The sequence below is a fragment of the Acanthopagrus latus genome, chromosome 18 (genome assembly GCF_904848185.1).
Source record: "Acanthopagrus latus isolate v.2019 chromosome 18, fAcaLat1.1, whole genome shotgun sequence".
In the NCBI taxonomy this organism is placed as follows: Eukaryota; Metazoa; Chordata; class Actinopteri; order Spariformes; family Sparidae; genus Acanthopagrus; species Acanthopagrus latus.
In genome coordinates this window covers 27988793-28003808 of record NC_051056.1, presented here as the reverse complement: position 1 = coordinate 28003808, position 15016 = coordinate 27988793, and the positions used below count along the sequence as shown (strand labels likewise).

General features: G+C 39.7%; 2 protein-coding genes across 9 annotated transcripts; one reads left to right on the top strand and one right to left on the bottom strand.

Annotated features, from left to right (window-relative positions):
• The first annotated feature begins 444 nt into the window (after positions 1-444).
• On the top strand, positions 445-9101 carry LOC119007092. Of its 8 annotated transcripts, XM_037076464.1 has the most exons (11): positions 445-551; positions 682-987; positions 1095-1646; positions 1733-1791; positions 1882-2027; positions 4459-5708; positions 5856-6185; positions 6853-7209; positions 7294-7422; positions 7661-7716; positions 7802-9101. In XM_037076464.1, exons 6-11 carry the CDS (start codon positions 5666-5668, stop codon positions 7922-7924), a joined length of 1038 nt encoding a protein of 345 aa, XP_036932359.1. In that variant the 5' UTR covers positions 445-551; positions 682-987; positions 1095-1646; positions 1733-1791; positions 1882-2027; positions 4459-5665; the 3' UTR covers positions 7925-9101. The 8 variants fall into 8 exon arrangements, with proteins under 8 accessions (XP_036932359.1, XP_036932361.1, XP_036932358.1 ...); XM_037076466.1 differs by lacking the exons at positions 5856-6185; positions 6853-7209; positions 7294-7422; positions 7661-7716; positions 7802-9101 and having other exon boundaries at positions 1095-1415; positions 1608-1646; positions 1733-1796; positions 4459-5659; XM_037076463.1 differs by lacking the exons at positions 5856-6185; positions 6853-7209; positions 7294-7422; positions 7661-7716; positions 7802-9101 and having other exon boundaries at positions 1095-1415; positions 1521-1646; positions 1733-1796; positions 4459-5659.
• Positions 9102-9229: 128 nt separating this feature from the next.
• Positions 9230-11677, bottom strand: LOC119007098. The gene is made up of 6 exons (XM_037076480.1): positions 11167-11677; positions 10667-10993; positions 10210-10566; positions 10004-10129; positions 9830-9891; positions 9230-9739 (listed from the first exon to the last, which is right to left on the bottom strand). The coding sequence occupies exons 1-6, from the start codon at positions 11210-11212 to the stop codon at positions 9617-9619; spliced, it is 1041 nt and encodes a 346-aa protein (XP_036932375.1). The 5' UTR covers positions 11213-11677; the 3' UTR covers positions 9230-9616.
• Positions 11678-15016: the final 3339 nt, after the last annotated feature.

Below are 15016 nucleotides of genomic sequence, written 5' to 3'. Positions count from 1 at the left end.
CTAAGCTAATCAACATCCGAGTTAAAACAACATCACACTCCATGAATCATTAAATATTAGCACCTGTCATCTATTTTAGCGTTTCTATTAATGCAAGAGGAACAATGTGCCGTGTTGTGTCTCTTTCCTCCTGACACACAAACCTAACAAGTTTAATCTACATTTCATGTAGTGACGTGTGTGTGTTTCCTAAACTGCTGAACAATATGAGTGAGCGTCAGATGAAGCGGAAAATCAAGGTCAAATCATTTTTTTTGTGTCTAGTTTCAGTGTCAGTCGTAGAAACCCAGCATGAAACAGAAGCTTGCAGCTGGGGTTGTGTCGTGTGTTCATGTTGGAAAGATGGTTGATATTTATATCCTCTGTGGTGGTACAGCGACACGCCGACGTAACGGGAGGCCAATCAGATTGCTCTGAAACTGTTGCCTCCCACTTGATATGATCACATTAAAGTGAATCTTCTTTTAAATTCATCTGATTCGACTGCAGTCTCGAGAGGAATAACCAGAAAATGATTCTACTTCATTTACTGCTGACGCTCAGCGGAGTGGGTGAGTATTAGTAGAAGTATCAGATTTACTCCTGATGTGCATTTAAAGTGTTGTATATCCTCTTAGACTTATTTAGGACAGTGCGTACATCATTCTTTATCTCCTGTTGATTTAGAATAATGTATTTCAGGATGCACAGTGGAGCAGAGCTTTGAGACAAAGACTGCTGCTGTTGGAGAGAACGTGGCTCTGATATGTCGCTGTGGACCGTTAGATACCGTGTTCTGGATCAGACCTGTTTCTGGAAAACTTCCTGAAGTCTATAAAACATTTAGCTCTGCAAGTTTTGATCCTCGCATCAGATCCACAGAAGAGTCTGGGGCTTTTGTCCTGCGCATCACAAAGGCAACTCAGAGAGATACTGGAGTTTACTACTGTGTGAAAACAGAAAAACAAAACTTGACATTATTGAAAGGAGTGGACCTGAAAGTTCAAGGTAAATACATCACAGAAAAGGTTAGAGAGTAAAAAAAAAAAAAGGAAAAACAGCTTTATTTTTGTTTTGGACGTGTTTTTTATTTTTATGTATTTTCAATTCCTCAGGATCAGAACCTGACACCACTGCAGTTCCTCCTTCTGACCCGGTCCGTCCAGGAGACTCAGTGACTCTGCAGTGTTCAGTCCTCTCTGACTCTGAGACTAAAACATGTCCAGGAGGACACAGTGTGTGCTGTTTGAAAGACGGATCAGATGTTGATTCAAGTTTTAATTATATTCAAGAAAACCCAGAAGGACTCTCCACAGAGAAATGTACCTACGGCTTCTTCAGGAACGTCAGCTCCTCTGATGCCGCGACTTGTTGCTGTGCTGTGGCCACATGTGTGGAGACAGTTTGTGACACCAGACCAAAACCTGACAGCGAAGGTAAGGTGCATCATATTTCTGTATCTGGAAAGAAGCATTTTGTGCTATTTGAGTTCAAGTTTTTGCTCTTGAAACTATTTTCTCGTGTTTATATTGTGTCAGCAGCGGACTGGCAGAAAGATACAGTTCTCTACCTGCTTTGTGCCGCTTTGATTCTAAGTCTGATCATCATAGTCTTCCTCCTCTATTCAGTCAAGAAACTCAAGAAACAATCGTGTGGTTGTTGCACCGGTAAGCAAACTCACTTACACATGAATCTATAATACAGTATTTGAAAAAACTGGATTCACATCAATGTTTTTTATTGTGTGATACAGCTGCTGTTGCTCTTCAAACGAACCCGGCAGCAGCAAGTGTCGATCACCAAAGTCAGCAGGTAAGGTACGAAGAGAAGAGATGTAGTCAGGAAGTTATCAGCTTGTTAGTCATCAGCCATCTTGTAACGTGTCTCTATATGTTTTCTCAGACAAGTGATGACTCTTTGGTTTATTCTGCGCCGACATTCAGCGGTAGAAAATCTAGCCGAGCAGACAGAAGGGAAGCAAAAGCAGCAGAGGAGGAGGAGGAGGAGTGCATCTACACTAACGTCAAGGCTGTGGAGTTGGATTAAAAGTCAGCATCACATTATTATTTCATAACTTAAAGCACGTATTATATAGAACTTCACATTGTATTTATATGTTTTGCATGTATGATACCGTAGATAAGCTTTTGGCACTTTCTGACCTTTACTGCAGAGATCCTATATCTGTGAACGTTTGTTTCGTTGTGAGTCACGACTCTTGAACTTCCTCCGTGTCTCATATTCTATGTTTGTGTCAATGCCATGCAGAGGTGTCGTACCACGAGGAAACCTTCTCTTTCTTCTCCATAAATAAATACACATTATGACCAAATATGATACCAAACTGATTAAAGATACACCTTTCAACCTTGAATGTCTTGTTTGATGAATGAGTGCAGAAACAACCCACACAAATATTAACTGAAATAAACATGACATTAATTTCATACTTTGTTATTAACTTGTTGTGTTGTGTTGTGATCTGATCTGATCTGTCAACACATACAAGATCCAGGAATATAACAAGTGCTTTGGTTCCTAGTTGGGGACTTGTGTAAATAAGAAGTACAGATACTCAGAACATAGTGAACCCAAACTGTTGGCACAACTCGGGTCAAAGTTCAACAGTTATCAACACTTCATACAGTGCTGCTCAGTAAAGGGATATAATTAAGTACATTTACTCAAGTACAGCGCTGTACTTTGTAGAATGAGTATTTTCAATTTCTGCTGAGATTTTATATTTTTTTACTCATTTACTCATTTATTTGATAACTTAAGCCACTAGTTTCTGTGCTGATTTCATGATGCATTAGAGCCAAAACTGCACATCTTTGAATTCATTGATTTTATCCACAATCAGATTTTGGGGGAAAACAAACCAATCAGAAAAATTCTGAATATCAGATGTGATGATCACGCCGGACGATAATCTGTTGACCCGTAACATACAGTACATACATACGTGTAAATAGAGCATATTTATAATTTACTACCCTTCCTGTGATTTGCACATACGATGTTTATCAATTTAAAAGAAAATCATTCAACTTCATGAGGTCCCAGTTTGTCATTAAAGTCATGAGTGTCTTGTGAAAACTCGTAATTATAAAGACTACACACCCAACAGTCGGGTTACTGATGTTGTGGTATTGAACGGTCACCACAAAACCCACAACTGCAACTTTCTGGAGCTCATCCTGTAATTTGGCAGCTAACAATTTCACATAACTGCAGATGTCAGTGACCAGTTTATTGTGATTTTCATCTTTTTTCTGTGCCGTGTGTGACGTATGTTGGGGGATGATGTACAGTAGGTCACTGAGCAGTTTAACACAATCTAGTTAGCAAAGTCTAGCAAAGTTGTTGACTTAAAAAATATAATATCACATCTTGCGTGTAATTTGGTCACAATTCAGACAGGATCAAGTGTTTATTTGGTTTTATGAAATAAGGTCCATTGAAGTCCATCGGAGGAGACGTGATGTGACTTCCTCTTTAAACACACTGATATTTCTGTAAATTGTCCACTTATTACCAAAACAGTCATCATTTACCATTCAACATGATCCTGGTCTTTGTTGTTCTCTTACTTCCTGTTTTATTTTGAAATCATGCCCTCGTGTGTAACGTGTTGCTTTTCAGTTCCTCCCTCTGAGAGATTTCCTTCCTTCTAGTGTTTTTCCGTTCCCTTCCCTCACCTGTCCTCACCCTGCCCCACTCCACCTGCACCTCATCACCTCGTGTGTGTGTGTGTGTGTGTGTGTGTGTGTGTGTGTGTGTGTGTGTGTGTAATCGTTGTGCTTCCTCTTGTCTTCGTCAGTTCATCCTGTGTTCCTCATCTGTGATATTTCCAGGGCCTGTTCCTGTGTCTTCCAGTGTCTCCCATGTGGTGTGTGTTTCTGTTTTTTGTTCCTGGCTTTATGTTTCTGCTTTATTCCTCCTGTTTTTCACGAGTCGATGTTTTTCCAACCTCTAAATTGATGCTTTGTTTTAGTTTTTGTGTTGCTGCTCATTAAATCAGGCCTGCTTTTCATTCCAAAATCCTGTCGGCCTCCCGTAACAGGTCTGCAGCTTGTCAATGCAAAAGTGACCACAATACAAAGCTGCTGCTGTCAGTGATGATGTAATATGATTATGTCATAGTATGATAGTATATTATTAAGTGAGCAGTGGATGAGGAATTGGTTTCTGATTCAGTTCTCAGTGACGGTTATACCAAGGAACCTCTAACTGTTCGCCTGCTCCATCTCAGCTCCACTGATGTAGACGTGTGTGTGTGTGTGTGTGTGTGTGTGTGTGTGTGTGTGTGTGTGTGTGTGTGTGTGTGTGTGTCTTTGCCTACTTTTTTCTAAAATCAACAACCAGCAGTGAGCAGTAGCCTGTTCTCTGTGCACCACTCTACATATGAAGTCTCATATGAACTGTTTACAATGCTGTCAACAATGGTGGTGGTCATCCACATCTCTTGATTTCTAGACATGCAGTCTTGGGTGTTGCAGTGTGGACAGGAGGCTGGCTGAGCATACAGCCTGGAGATTCATGACCAGACAGATTGAGAACATCACAGGGGAAGTTGCAGCAGTGTGAACCTGTCCATCTCAGTGCTGCCTGCGACTCAGCTTGTGGTTAAAGACTGTAAAACAGGTCATGCAATCAGCACTAACACAGACGATCAGCTAGTCAAAATGGCCGTTTTGGACAGAGGAAGGGGAGGATCACCTCACTGATCCGTCTAAGTAACAGCACTGACTATATGACGCTATAACCTACTGCTAAACTGACAGTTTCACAACTTTTCCTCTGCTCTGCTCTGATTCACAGCCACTCCCAAACACCCAGCCTCTCTGTCTCACTCCTGACAATAACTCTTTGCAAAATGCACGCTGTGCTCATTCATATTTTAAGGTGCTACAGTTTATATCCGGCTATTAAAAAAAACACACACACCTGAAAAGACGGCAGTTTGAACGGAGGCATGTTGAGTCCAGAGTCTAGTTGTTGCATCCGTGTGAACTTTTCTTAACGTTGGCACATCGTGAGTAGTTTTGAGATTTCCACTCGACTCGTCACAAATCTTGAACGATGAACTCGTCTGCTACCATCAGTCTGTTTCTGTTAAAGATCCATAACAATTGCAGTTTAACTGATATTCTAACACCATTTTGTCAAATCTGTGACCTGTACAACATTCAGTCTTTTATGTTCTCCACACATGCCTTTGTTAAGAGTGTTGTCTGTATGTGTTCTATATTACAGCTGCTTTGTGATTTTGGTCATTTTGTTTTTCTGTGACCAGTTTGCTGTTATTCAAGCCATTCCACTAGCTGTCTCAGGCTAACGAACTGCTAATGCAACTTTCTACATATATGTTATCTTTTCAGTTTCTTTCTTACTGCACTATCTCACGTTTTACAATAACTTTGTTGTTGTTCAGGGAATCTTAACCCTGTGGCTTCCTGTTTCCAGTGAGAACTTCAAAGTGTGATGTTTCAGTGATGTGTAATGGACGAAAACGAAGCGAGGGTACACAAAGACATGAATGAGACCTATGTGACAGGAAGTGGCCTTGATCTGTGTCCTGTGATGCAATTGACACTGTCACATACTGTATAGTTGTAATGTCACGTCACCGCCTGTGTTCAGTTAAATACCAACGAGGTTCCTGAGAGGACACAACGTCAAGATGATCCTGTTATGGTTCACATTGCTTGTGCTTCATCGAGGATGTGAGTGATATCTAATTATTCATTTCGGAATGTCAATTAGATGCACAGAAATTCTTGCAGTTTCCTATCATGACAAATTTTCTTCATCCTACATTAATTGTCATTTACTGTTTTATGTATCGTTTTGTTTTTTTTCGTTTCATTCAGATACACTGGTGCCAGTAACCACAGTTGAACTCGGGGAACCTGCGACCTTCTCGTGTGATTTTCCTAACGATCTGATCAGCCGTAGAAGCATCCAGTGGTACAAGCAGAGTGCCGGCGATTTACTGAAACTAATCGTGACGCGGCAGAAATCTACGCAGCCCGAGTACGCACCAGGGTTTTCGAACTCGAGATTTCAGGTGAACAGCGATGACAATTTTTGCAACCTGACCATCCTGAGGACAAGGCGAGACGACGAGGGCACGTATCACTGTGCAGTATCGGAGTGGATTATAAAGACGGTATGGAGCGGGACGTACCTGTTACTGAAAGGTAATCTCAGGGAATACTTTTGGTCTAACAAGGTTTTTGCTCATGCCTCAAATTGATAAAAAGCTGCAAAACATAAATGTTTATAAAAATAACCTTTTAAGGGGCTTTAACCACTTCAACTTACTGTTTTACTTTGTGTATATGAGGCGGACCCTGCCACCTTTTCTAGCTTCAGTGTTCTGAGAGAAGCTTGTCTGACTTTGTTTAATTGCCTCATTAATATTTGAAGAATCTAAATTCTGAGTTTGCTTTTGTTCTCCAAAACTACGTAGTGTCCTTTAAGTATCACAAGCCTGTTTGGAAAAATCCCAAAATGTCATATTTCATTTATTTCCAGTGAAATATAGATTCAAATATTTTTTTTCAGCAGCCTGAGATTGAGGTGGTGGTCACCTGTGTTGTCTTGATTTAACTGATAAAATTACCTTTTCACTGTATTTAAAAATGTTCCCTGTGAACCGAACTTCAACAATGGAGAATCCTCTGCTTTTGTTTTTACTGAAGCGACAATTAATTTTCCAACAGTCTTATTTTACGCTGAGATCTCTTGTGCTGGATGAAACGGCTCTACATTTGTTCATTCAGTAAACTATCACGTCAAACTGTGAAAGTAACATTTGAGACATATAAAATGTGCATCTTTTTAACACAGTTTTGCTTCACACAGGAAACAGTCAGAGGACATTGAACTACACTGTTGTTCAGCAGCCGACAGCCTCTGATCCAGTCCGTCCAGGAGACTTGAAGACTCTCCAGTGTTCAGTCCTCTCTGACTCTGAGACTAAAACATGTCCAGGAGATCACAGTGTGTTCTGGTTCAGAGTCGGATCAGATAAATCTCATCCGAACATCCTCTACACTGATGGAAACAGACGTGATGAATGTGAAGACAGATCTGACACTCAGAAAAGCTGCGTTCACCACTTCTCTAAGAAGGTCAGCTCCTCTGATGCTGGAACTTACTACTGTGCTGTGGCCACATGTGGAGAGATTCTGTTTGGAAATGGAGCTAAAGTGGAAACTGGTATGATTCTGAATTCAGTAATTGAAGTTACATTCAAAGCACGTTAATGATGTAATTGATACATTTTTTTTCTTCATTGTCCAGAGTGTCCAAGAATGAATTCTGAGTTTATTGCTCTGGTGATGGCAATAATCTGCTTTGTCATTTCCCTGATTGGAAATATTGTTTTCATCTGTTGTCGAATTTCAAGACCAAAATGTGAACAAGTTAAAGGTGAGTGTAATGAATCATAACATCGATACTATGATTTTGTCTGAAAAGTTTTCTGTATTGTACAAGACAGGGTGAATTTATCTACCAGCAAATATTTATTGCACAGTTTTACCCTCCGTATTGCAGATTTGTTAATATCATACAAATTAACAATTTGAATTTGTTGAATACATTGATGATACTTTTGGAGAAATCAGATTAACATAACATTTCTGTTTTCATTCGATGTCTGCAACAGAAAGCACAGCTTCAGAAGCAAAACGTGTCGTCTCAACTCAACCAGTATATGATATTGTAAGTACTGATACCAAGTTATGTTATTTATTATTTCAATAAAATAATTCCAGAACTTGTGTCTAATGAGCCTTTTGCTGCACAGACTGAAAGTGGAGATGATCTGAACTACGCTGCGCTGCATTTATCTGGAAGAAGAGCTACAAGCGGGAGGAAGAAGAACGAGGTGGAGACGGAAGAAAGTGTGTATTCTCAAGTTAAACGCTGAATGTGAATCTGTGTCCACAAAAAAAAAATGATTGACATGAATTATGAATGTATATCAGATTGATCTCTGATAGTGACATACATGATTCCATTTGAACTTTACTGAGTTAACTGTTTCATGATAAAAGCCAAAATCATACCATGCTTGTTCTGTTCCATATTTTACTATTAACCTTTTTGTTTTTGTCATTCTGTCATTTTCATAATAGAGTTATTAAAGTCTATAATTTTGCTAAATTTCTCTGCTCTGCCTGTTTTTAACATTAGTTCTAAATATCCCTAATCTTTATTAAAAGAAAAAGAAAATCCTAATGCTGAAACATCAAATTGTTCAGTCTTAAACACATCAGTTGTCCTAAACACTATCCAGATGTTCTTTGATCCCCCAGGGTTTGATTGTTGGACCACTACTATTTGATCTGTACATTCATCCTTTATGTTAAATCTGACATGACAATAACAGCTTATCACTGTACGCCGATGACACTCTCCTGACATTTATTTTGTCATTTAGTCTTTTAGATATTGAGCAAATAAATAGTGCGATACAATACAGTAGTTGTAGTTTTGTTCTAACAAGGAGTCCTAATTGGATTGCTCTGGTTCGTAAACCTTTACACGTCCTTCAACAGTTTCTTATACATAACAGTGTTTTGTTGCCGTGCCACAAAAGTTAAATGTTTATAATGTGAAAAGCTTTTCTTAACCTGTGTAAAACACATTGAATTGCCACTTTAACTGAAGCATGCTATGTGTAAATAAAGCTGCCTTGTGTGCAGATATCCACCTCTGTTCAGTGTCACTTTGATCGTGCTCTGGCTTTGTTGATCTTCAAACAGACACTACTAGCAACTCAAAACGAGCATGTGAGAGGCGCTCTGTGATTGGCTCAACAGAGCCGCAAGCCTCAATTCTTTTGGACAGAACTTGTCAACTCCTCTTTCTATTGGTCCAAACACTTCTCAGTGGTAGAGCCCCAAGGTGACTGACTTCTCGAATCAGTGGTACCAAAAAAAATCAAAGTGTGGGTCTAAGCTTGACGGGCAGATGACTTGTCTCTGTACAGTCTTGTGTACTGTGCTGTGTGTTAAAATAAATAAATAAATCTCAAAGTTGTACATGGGCAGATTACAGATGTCACTGTTTGGAATATATTGGAATAAAAACTACTGATGTTTGGCTCAAATCTTTATTTCAACGGGAGAACGCCTTACCGCTTGGCTCATACAGTCCTAATGTTGACCATCAGTGAAATACTTGGTAGTATATTGTGATATACATTATATAACTACTTTAGTAGTTTCATTGGTGTCAATACATCAGGATTTACTTGACAACAAGACCATGGTAAGAACAATTAAACTTGACAAAGCATTTGATCCATTTGTTTTCATCCTTTAATCTTCAGATTTCACATACAGTCAATATATTTTTCAAAGTTATGTAATTAAAATCTGAAACATAATTGCTGTGAAATATATAATAAAGTTATAGACTTAAGTACCTATATTAAAGTATTCTGTGTTTTATTAGATCAGCTAGAGAAAAAATATCCAAACACACTGTATAATACAACAATCAGTGTCATCAGTATAAACGGCTCATTTTCATTAAAGTCTGTGGGGAAGCAACATTATTTTACACTGTTATTCAGGACAGTACTGTGAACCAACTCACAGGTTATCACATACATTCAGCATCTTAGTTGAGAATACACACTTTCTTCAGTCTTCGGCTCTTTCTTCTTACGTCCACTTGTAGCTTTCCGCCCGGTTAAAGGCAACGCAGCATAGTTCAGATCATCTCCACCTTCCATCTGTGCAGCAAATAAATGGCTCTTTAACAATATAGTCATGTTTTTATGCAGAGCTGCTGGGAATTATGTTAATTAAATAACAGTACTTACAACATCACATACTGGTTGGCTCGAGTTGTCATTTCTTGCTTGTGAAGGTATGCCTTCTATTCCTGACGTTCAATGAAAAACAAGAATTTTTCAAGAAGGACATTCATCAATTTTCAACTTTTAAAGTCATACAATAGGAGCACTAAAATTGATGATTCAGTCAACAACACTCACCTTTACATTGCTCACATATTGATCTTGAAGTTCGGCGACAGATGAAAACAATATTTCCAATCAGAGAAATGACCAAGCAGATTATTGCCATCACCAGAGCAATTAACTCAGGACTCATTCTTCGCTCTAGACAACAAAGACAAAAACTTACCAGTCATCATGTTATGAAAATGTTATGATTACCAGTATAAAATTCAGAACCATACCGGTTTCCACTTTGGCTCCATTTCCAAACAGAATCTCTCCACATGTGGCCACAGCACAGTAGTAAGTTCCAGCATCAGAGGAGCTGACCTTCTTAGAGAAGTGATGAACGCAGCTTTTCTGACTGTCAGATCTGTCTTCACATTCATCACGTCTGTTTCCATCAGTGTAGAGGATGTTCGGATGAGATTTATCTGATCCGACTCTGAACCAGAACACACTGTGATCTCCTGGACATGTTTTAGTCTCAGAGTCAGAGAGGACTGAACACTGGAGAGTCTTCAAGTCTCCTGGACGGACTGGATCAGAGGCTGTCGGCTGCTGAACAACAGTGTAGTTCCATGTCCTCTGACTGATTCCTGTGTGATGTTTCAGTTAAGTTAAAGAACATTAACACAATGAAGCTGAAAGTGGTTAAAGTGACTCCAAAACAGTGTAAAGAACAGATCACATATTTACCTTTTAATGACAAATAGGTTCCATTCCAAAAGGTCTCATTCCAGTCTATGACTGCACAGTGATACATTCCCTCGTCCTCTTCAGTTGCTTTCAAAATGATCAGTCTACTAATATTCTTCTCAACTTTTAGATCCCATCTAGAGTCAGAAAACTCTGGTCCATACACAGGAGTTGAATGTTTCATAAATGTTACAATTAATTTCAGATCATCTCCGACACTCTGCTTGTACCAGTAAAGACGTTTACCACCCCCCTCATCTAAAGGCAGAACACATGTGAAGGTCACAGATTCACCAAGTTGAACTGTGGTCACTGGAACCAGAGCATCTAAAAGACATTAAAATGTACAATAGATTAATCAGTAAATGACCATTACAGTGTAATGTTAACAAAGATGAATATGATAAAAGATAATAACACTAACCACCATACTCTACATCTAGTTTGAATTAAGATACTTGAATTATAAAATATAATTGTCATGATTCGACAGCACTTACATCCTTGATGAAGGAGAAGCAGTGTAACGCAGAACACGATCATCATGACACACTGACTTTATGAGGAAGCTTGTTTGTATTTCAGAGAGTGAAGGTGGTGACGTGTTGAAGATGCTCAGACCATCTAATGCTTCTGATTGGTTATCACAGAATATACAAAGGGCATTTCCTGCCACGTGGGTGTTGTCCTGCTCTATGTGGAGCATGTTACCTCTCTCTCTCTCTCTCTCTCTCTCTGATTTTTATTCTGCATTTCAGTAACTTTTCAACATTTATTCTCATTGTGGAATGTTTTTTTCATTTCTACTTGCTGATAACTATGGGTTTTTATAGGCTTAGGAAGCATTTAAAATGTGGGTGGGACAATCTAATGAGGGTCTCTGAGTTCTCTCATCCTACATTTTTTACAGACTAGATTTATTTTCACGTATTCTGGTTCCTTTAAACTTGCTAAGAATTTTAAGTATGTGTGTAATTTCATACAGTTCACATATTTAAAGATATTAAAAAGTATGGAAATAATATGACTAATTTATAGGCTAATAGCTTTGTGGCACAGGTCCCTGATATATAGATGTTTTGGTGGCTAAAAGTACATATCACTAGACCTGCCAAACTATGTCTCTGATTGGTTGGCCTTGCTAGTTGTATTTGCCATGCTTGACTCAAACTGTTCAGTAGCTCTGGTAATGTCTGTATCCTGCAGGTTATGAACTGTAGTTTTGCAGGTAAACACGTCTCCTGTCAGGGTCGCTCATCCTCAGGAGCTGCATATCAGAGTGTCTCTGTGCTCGACCTGCAGACCAGACAGACGCCACCTGGCCTGTCTCTACCTAACAAGCCCAAACATACTGCAGTTGCGAGAGCCGGTCGTGGTCGTGTCTTTACCGGTAGGGGAACTACGGATCACAGTGCACTGCAGCAGCTCTGCCATTGGCTGTTTGTTTTAACAACTCCTTTGTTTTATTGGGGACGGTTTGTAAAACAAACAGTCAGCAGAGTGTGAACTGTAGTTGCCCTGGTAAACACACCACAACAACTGGTTTTCACAGCTGCAGTGTCTCTGGGCTTGTTGGGTAGAGCAGACAGGCCGGGTAGCTGACCTGTCAACTTTACATAACAAGCTCAGAGACCATTTGAAGAGTAACTCCAGAGGATGAATAATCCAGACAGGAGCAGCAGAAGACAGAGAGAGAAGTTGAAGATGTCGGTGTGTTTACCTGTAAAACTACAGCTTATAAACAACCTAAAGCAGACATTACCAGAGGTACTGCTGATGAAGAGTCACGATCCTCCAGGTCACGGTCAATCTAAGTGCTGTATCGTAGTCAACTGGACTTGTTTCAGTTTCTTGAAGACGTTTCACCTCTCAACCAAGAGGCTTCTTCAAATCTAATTAACTAGAAGGGATCTGTAGACTTTTAACCTCTGTGTGGGAGTGTCCTTACAGAGTCGTTAAGGACACGTGTGAGCTCTGAGTCCCGGAGTTGGTAGGCGCCCTTGTAACCCAACCAGCCTTCATGTGGGTTTCTATGGCTAGGTGAGCCCAGGTGTGAATGGTTGTTAACCCCTTGTCACCCACCTGTTGTTGGTAATTTTCGCTACCTCTAGTTTCTACCTACCTAGCACGTACCATACACACAACCTAAATGACATCAACCCAAACATAGCTCTAAAACATTTTTTTTGTCTTTGAATAAAATAGGTCATATTTGAATAACAATAACTAGGATGTGCTTTATGTAAGCCATATGGCAATATACCACATACCTTCTACATCTTGTCAACTACACCTGGATGAAATTTCAGACTTCTAGGCCTAACCTTATGGGAGTTATGGAGTTTTTAGTTTGTGGTGTCACTGGCGTCCACAAACCTCTCCAAAACGTCTCCAAATGGCCAAATTGTGCCAAATGCTTTTTCTCACTTCTGTGACACTGGAAACATTACTGAAGCATTTTGGTGACTATAAAGCCTTCCTCCATGATTCAAAACATAATGTTTTCACACATTCATTTGATGGGTGGTCGGAGGGGTTTCCACACACTTCTAGGTGGCAATATTGAGATACTGTCATACGACAAGACACTACAGAATAGTAACCATTATACAAAAATGACATACTGAACTGAATTTCAAACAAGGATTTTATTATCTTTCAATATACTAATACTGTATGTACGCAGCGGGGGAGGTAGCACTAGTGGATGCAGAAGAGGATCGTTCAGCAGGAGAGGGGGTTGGGCGTCTGACTGCCTCACTTTCAGGTTCCCAATCCACCTCACTGTCTTCAGACTGTGACCTACAAAACACAATGCAATGCACAAATGTTACCAAATATAATGAAAAAATATATAAATGCAATTAATAGGGTGCTATTTACATAGGAAACAAATAAACACAGATATATGATATTACATATTACACAAAAACATCAGGAAAATAACCGTACATAAACAGAATTATTGAATTGGGGGAATATTCCCAGTGTCTAGTCAGTGAAAAAAGATCTAGTTCAATTTGTTTACAAGCTTAATAACAAAAAAAATCTAAATAAAAGGGAATTAGAGGCTCAAAGAGAATTACATCATAGAACAGAATTACAAGGATTACATAGCTTTGGTTGAGTAGTTGAGGCTAGCGAGGCTAAGTAGCCCCTGGGGCCCTAAACATTTAGCATCATTTATGAAATGCTAATGTATACTGTACTCTTCACTGTAAGCATAAGAACCCCTTCCCACTAACTTTCATTCAAATTTCACTCATGGCTAAATAAATAAATCAAACATCATCAAAGATAACGTTACTCACTGATCAAAGATGTCGTCGAGGCCCTGAGCAAACATCTCCTCTCTCTCAGAGCCCTACTCACTGTCTTCAGTTTCATCAGATGATGCCATGATCCATTCCAGGTCTTCTTCTCGGACATATTTAGTTTTTTTGTGGATTTCGCCATTGTAAACTGTGAAAATTGCCGTCAAAAATAATGTTAAATGTCCGGTGTGTGTGAGTCTGCTGCGTAAAGTTAGCCCGCTAGCTGCCAGACGGCTCAGACCTAACGGACCTGGACACGCCCACCATCGTTGGAACGGTAAAATAATTGGCTAGAAGCCTGAGTGATTGACATGTTGATAGCCAACACACTATCCCTGTACTAAGGCGGCAAACAACAGTAAACAAAGCCTATTGGTCCTTTAAACAAGGAGCGCTCCATTTATTCACAGGCTGTGCTGGGGTGAAAACTGAACAGAAAAAGATGGGGGCACTTTTGTTTTGTAGCCAGCAAAGTGATGAAAACAAGCGCAACCAACAACACCATACCGGAAGTGGAGAAAATAAAGATGCGGCCGGTAAAGTCTGGATTTTATTTGACAAACAAAGTTGGTAGACGGTGAACAAGTGGACTTTACAGGACGATATTCACAAGCTGGAATAATTTTATGAAAAGCCATTTTGGTGCTTTTGATCAGTGGATTCTTACGGACAACCGGAATATAAATAATTGAGGAATGGACACATATTACGGCTTTATGGCCGCCTCAAAGGTAGGGAGTCGCCGTGTGTTTCTTGTATCTCACGTTCACCATGCTGGTAAATATCAATGATTTGTGGTTTAGTGCTCATGATGTCTGCAAAATCAACTGGATTAATGAACTGCGGAGATTCTACCCTTTCTAACGACGTATAGTATGTCAGTAATGATGAAAGTTGAAGCGAGATACGTCACTGCGCAGTGTAGACATACAGTCACTTAACTGAAATCGGCCGCCGGCGGGCGGGCGGGTGTCAACATGAGCTGTCATGGGAGGAAACTCAGCACAGCATTGTGGGTGGATGATACCTAATGTCT